Genomic DNA, 3,554 nt, shown 5'->3' on the forward strand with positions numbered 1-3,554 from the left:
CACATGGGAATAGGATCAACCCCATACCCTTTGTCTCCCCAACTCAAAACTCAAACTTTGAAGCATTTAAGTACTATAGTTATATATAGTACTATACTACAATTCCTAATTCTATTCATCATAATCCTTCATTGCACGGACTAACATGTGTACCTAGTCAACTACTAGACCCTTCTCATAATCCTCATAAAGCTTAATATTATTATTAGCTAGTCAAAAGAAAATAGCAAAACTATTAACTCTTTGAAATATGCAATATATAAGCATGCAATGTACATTTGATTTTGTTTTTTTATAATTTTTATGTATATATAAATATATATATGACATATCCCTCTTTTACAGAATAATATGTCTAAATATATAATTGATAAGCTTGCAAGAAATAATATAAATATATATAGATATATTTATATGATCAATACCAGGTGAAAATACGAGTACGGTGCACTCTTCCTTTATGCTTAATTACTATGCATGTATTCTTTGAATTGGAAAATGAAGTAAATATATGTTATCATTGAGCAAAGACTGAACCTTAGAAAACAAATTCAAGGATTATAATGGACATATCAACCAAAAATATCTAGCTAGACACAGTGTGGACTAAATATGAGATATATATGTATATATATATGCTATAATTAACCCAATCAATCCGACCATATTATCTTCCTTATTTTATTTCAGTGGATCATAATATAGAAAAATTAAATAGGGGATATATATATATTTATATAAATATGTATATATCCTGAATAATTTGACGGCGTCTAGAAAATTAACCAAAAAAGGGAACATTTTCACTCGAAATAGTGTTATAATCCTCGGCCGTAGTATACATAGAAGAAGAGGAGGAAGTAGTAGTAGTAATAGGAAGAGATTGTACTGTGGATATTTGAGGCGGCGGAGGAGGTTGTGGTGGGGCGCCCGCCGGTGGTGGTGCAGCAACCGAAACATTCCCAGAATTATTAGAAGAAAGCAAAGCCAGATGATGCAGATGATGGTGGTGATGAAGAGAAGAAGAAGAAGAAGGATTTATAATACTGTTGTTATTATTATTATTATTAGTAGTAGTAGTAGCTTCTCTATATTTGTATCTAAGTATCTCTGCCCTCACTGCATTAAGCTCAGCTTGTAAAGATTGAACTTGTTGTTGCAAAGCTGAAATTGCACCCATGCATCCGTACACCGGATCTCTTAGCCTCACGTTAGCCTCATAAACAAGACTATTGGCAGCATCCGCTCTTTGACTCTCCGGCACCTCCTATAAATATATTAATGATTGAATACTAAGTTGAATACTATTATTAAGTAAGTAGGATTTTACTTTTATGTGTATAAATATCATTAAATATATAATTAATTATATTTATTATTACCATTAGCATCTTTGAGACGTTGCTGGCTCCAAAGACTTTGTGAACGGAAGCAAACTTGTGGGGTTCGTGGGGAGAGAAGTAAGGAGAAAAAGGACACTCTTGGGCACATCTTCGTCTCAAGAGTTTACAGGCTGCGCATGGAGTAATGGTGTTTAGGGTTCCCGGAGGGCCCAACATGTGTCTTCTTCCCATTTGATGAGCTCCCGCATCTGTTGATGATTCTCTCTTTATCTTCTTTCCTATCTCATCAAATCTCTCCCTAATTAAAACAACAACCAGATCATCATGATGATAATAATGATAACTACTTTGAGGATTAATAAACAGAGAAATCATACATATTGATTCATCATATATAGGATCAATTACAAATATATATATAAGCATGCCTATTTATTAACGCTTACTATTATTGAAGTAACATATTAATTACTGTAAAGTGCCTTTCAAAAGAATAATATTGATGGAGAAATAATGTCCATATAGATACTAATTTCAATGTCTACAGTATTGAGGTGGAAAAGTAGAGTTTGTTGAATTAGTACATAATGTATAAGAAAGAGAAAATTATGAGATTTGTACTGCTTACCTTTCTCTGGACATTCAAGCTCGCATGCTCTCTGGGCTACGGCGATGGAGTTTCGGGGAGAGGGAGAGAGAGAGAGAGAAATTGAAGGAAAAGACAAAAGCAAAATAAGGGAAGAAAAGAGTGTACTTAAAAGGCAAGATAAACCGTGAAAGTGGTCCTTGTCTATTATATATATGTAGCGATAGGCAAAAGGAATTAGTATGAATAATATTTGAGATATGGATATAATAATAAGGTGATATGTATTGTTATGAACATCTCTGGTTGATGTACGAGGATTTCATCTCTGGCTGATACTGTTTTCCAGAGAAAAAGAGAGAACTACTCTCGACTAGAGTTCTCCACTGGGATTGATCAGCATCAATGGAGGAAGCGCGTGAGAATAACAAGGAGAGAAAGAGAGAGAGAAAGATATATAACTAATATATTATTATATAATAAACATGCGTATGCAAATGAATGCCAGCTCTCTGTGGCTGCTAACTCACGTGTGAGTCCTTTAATGTGTTTTGACTTTTGAATTAATACAACATTTGATTTCGTGGCTGCATGTGATTGTTGCTTCTTTCTCAGGGATCATACTAAAAACTCCTTCTGTGTTCATATATATATAAATAGTTAGTCCTTTTATTTCTATTGTTTTTAAGAATTAAAATATAAACATATAATATACATGTTTCTGTTAATCACCTAAGAACAACTATTAGAAGAAGACTTAAGCCTGGTTCTAGGTGAGAAAAGCAATTAAGCTTATATATATATATTTATGGTTACACTGCACAAACATATATTTTAGTTTCTTGTCACAATCAATAACTCACACCTGGATCACTAAAAGGCCACATCAACTCGCTTCTAGTTCCCATAAAATTAATAACTTTTCCTAAATTATATATCAATATAAATATAAGCTTTGTCGTAAGAAAACCGCAAGTAACTCTTCCTGAAGATAAATATAAAAGTAATTGCAGTTTGAGTACACTACAATGTCCCTAGCTGAGTTCTCATATCATGTTTAGCTAATTTTTGCTATACATTCACTGGTAACTATTTCATTTAATTAATTTCCTTGAGTTAAAAATTAAAAATTAATGATAATTATCTGTATTATTCCTTCTGTACATAGTAATATCAGAAATTTTACAAATACTACATGTGTAAATCCTACATAAATTAAAGCATATTGGATGCATTTTTCCCAAGCAATAAGGTTCCTATAACAATTGCGCTAATTTTTTTTCAATGACACTCCAAATAATTTGTACTTTGAAATTACAACTAATAATGTAATGTAAATTTCAATTATTCTCACCATTTGGAACTGAGATGCACAATTTTGAATTGTGGGTGGATGAAACTCAAGTACTTTTTTTTTATAAAATTTATTACCTATTTTTAATGCCTTTAGGTCAACTATAGAAGGCTCTTCGACAATTTTTTATTTTGATAGTTGCATTGGTTTCTATTTGTGAAACTCATGCAAGAATAAATTTTAAAGTTATTTTAAAGACTGATCTCACAGCTTTATGCGAAAACTCTCTCCTTATAAAAAATAAATAAGGAAATATAAAATCATTCTATGA

General features: G+C 31.8%; 1 protein-coding gene across 1 annotated transcript; it reads right to left on the reverse strand.

Annotated features, from left to right (window-relative positions):
• Positions 1-659: 659 nt before the first annotated feature.
• LOC133798218 (LOB domain-containing protein 15) lies at positions 660-2,566 on the reverse strand. The gene is made up of 3 exons (XM_062236436.1): positions 1,972-2,566; positions 1,383-1,641; positions 660-1,267 (listed from the first exon to the last, which is right to left on the reverse strand). The coding sequence occupies exons 1-3, from the start codon at positions 1,983-1,985 to the stop codon at positions 782-784; spliced, it is 759 nt and encodes a 252-aa protein (XP_062092420.1). The 5' UTR covers positions 1,986-2,566; the 3' UTR covers positions 660-781.
• Positions 2,567-3,554: the final 988 nt, after the last annotated feature.

Source organism: Humulus lupulus, chromosome 8 (genome assembly GCF_963169125.1).
Source record: "Humulus lupulus chromosome 8, drHumLupu1.1, whole genome shotgun sequence".
NCBI lineage: Eukaryota > Viridiplantae > Streptophyta > Magnoliopsida > Rosales > Cannabaceae > Humulus > Humulus lupulus.

Bases quoted from the DNA above. Each gene is read 5' to 3' on its own strand.
- LOC133798218 (XM_062236436.1), bottom strand. The intron at 1,268-1,382 runs GTAATAATAAAT...ATATATTTATAG, and splicing joins ACGTCTCAAAGATGCTAATG to GAGGTGCCGGAGAGTCAAAG.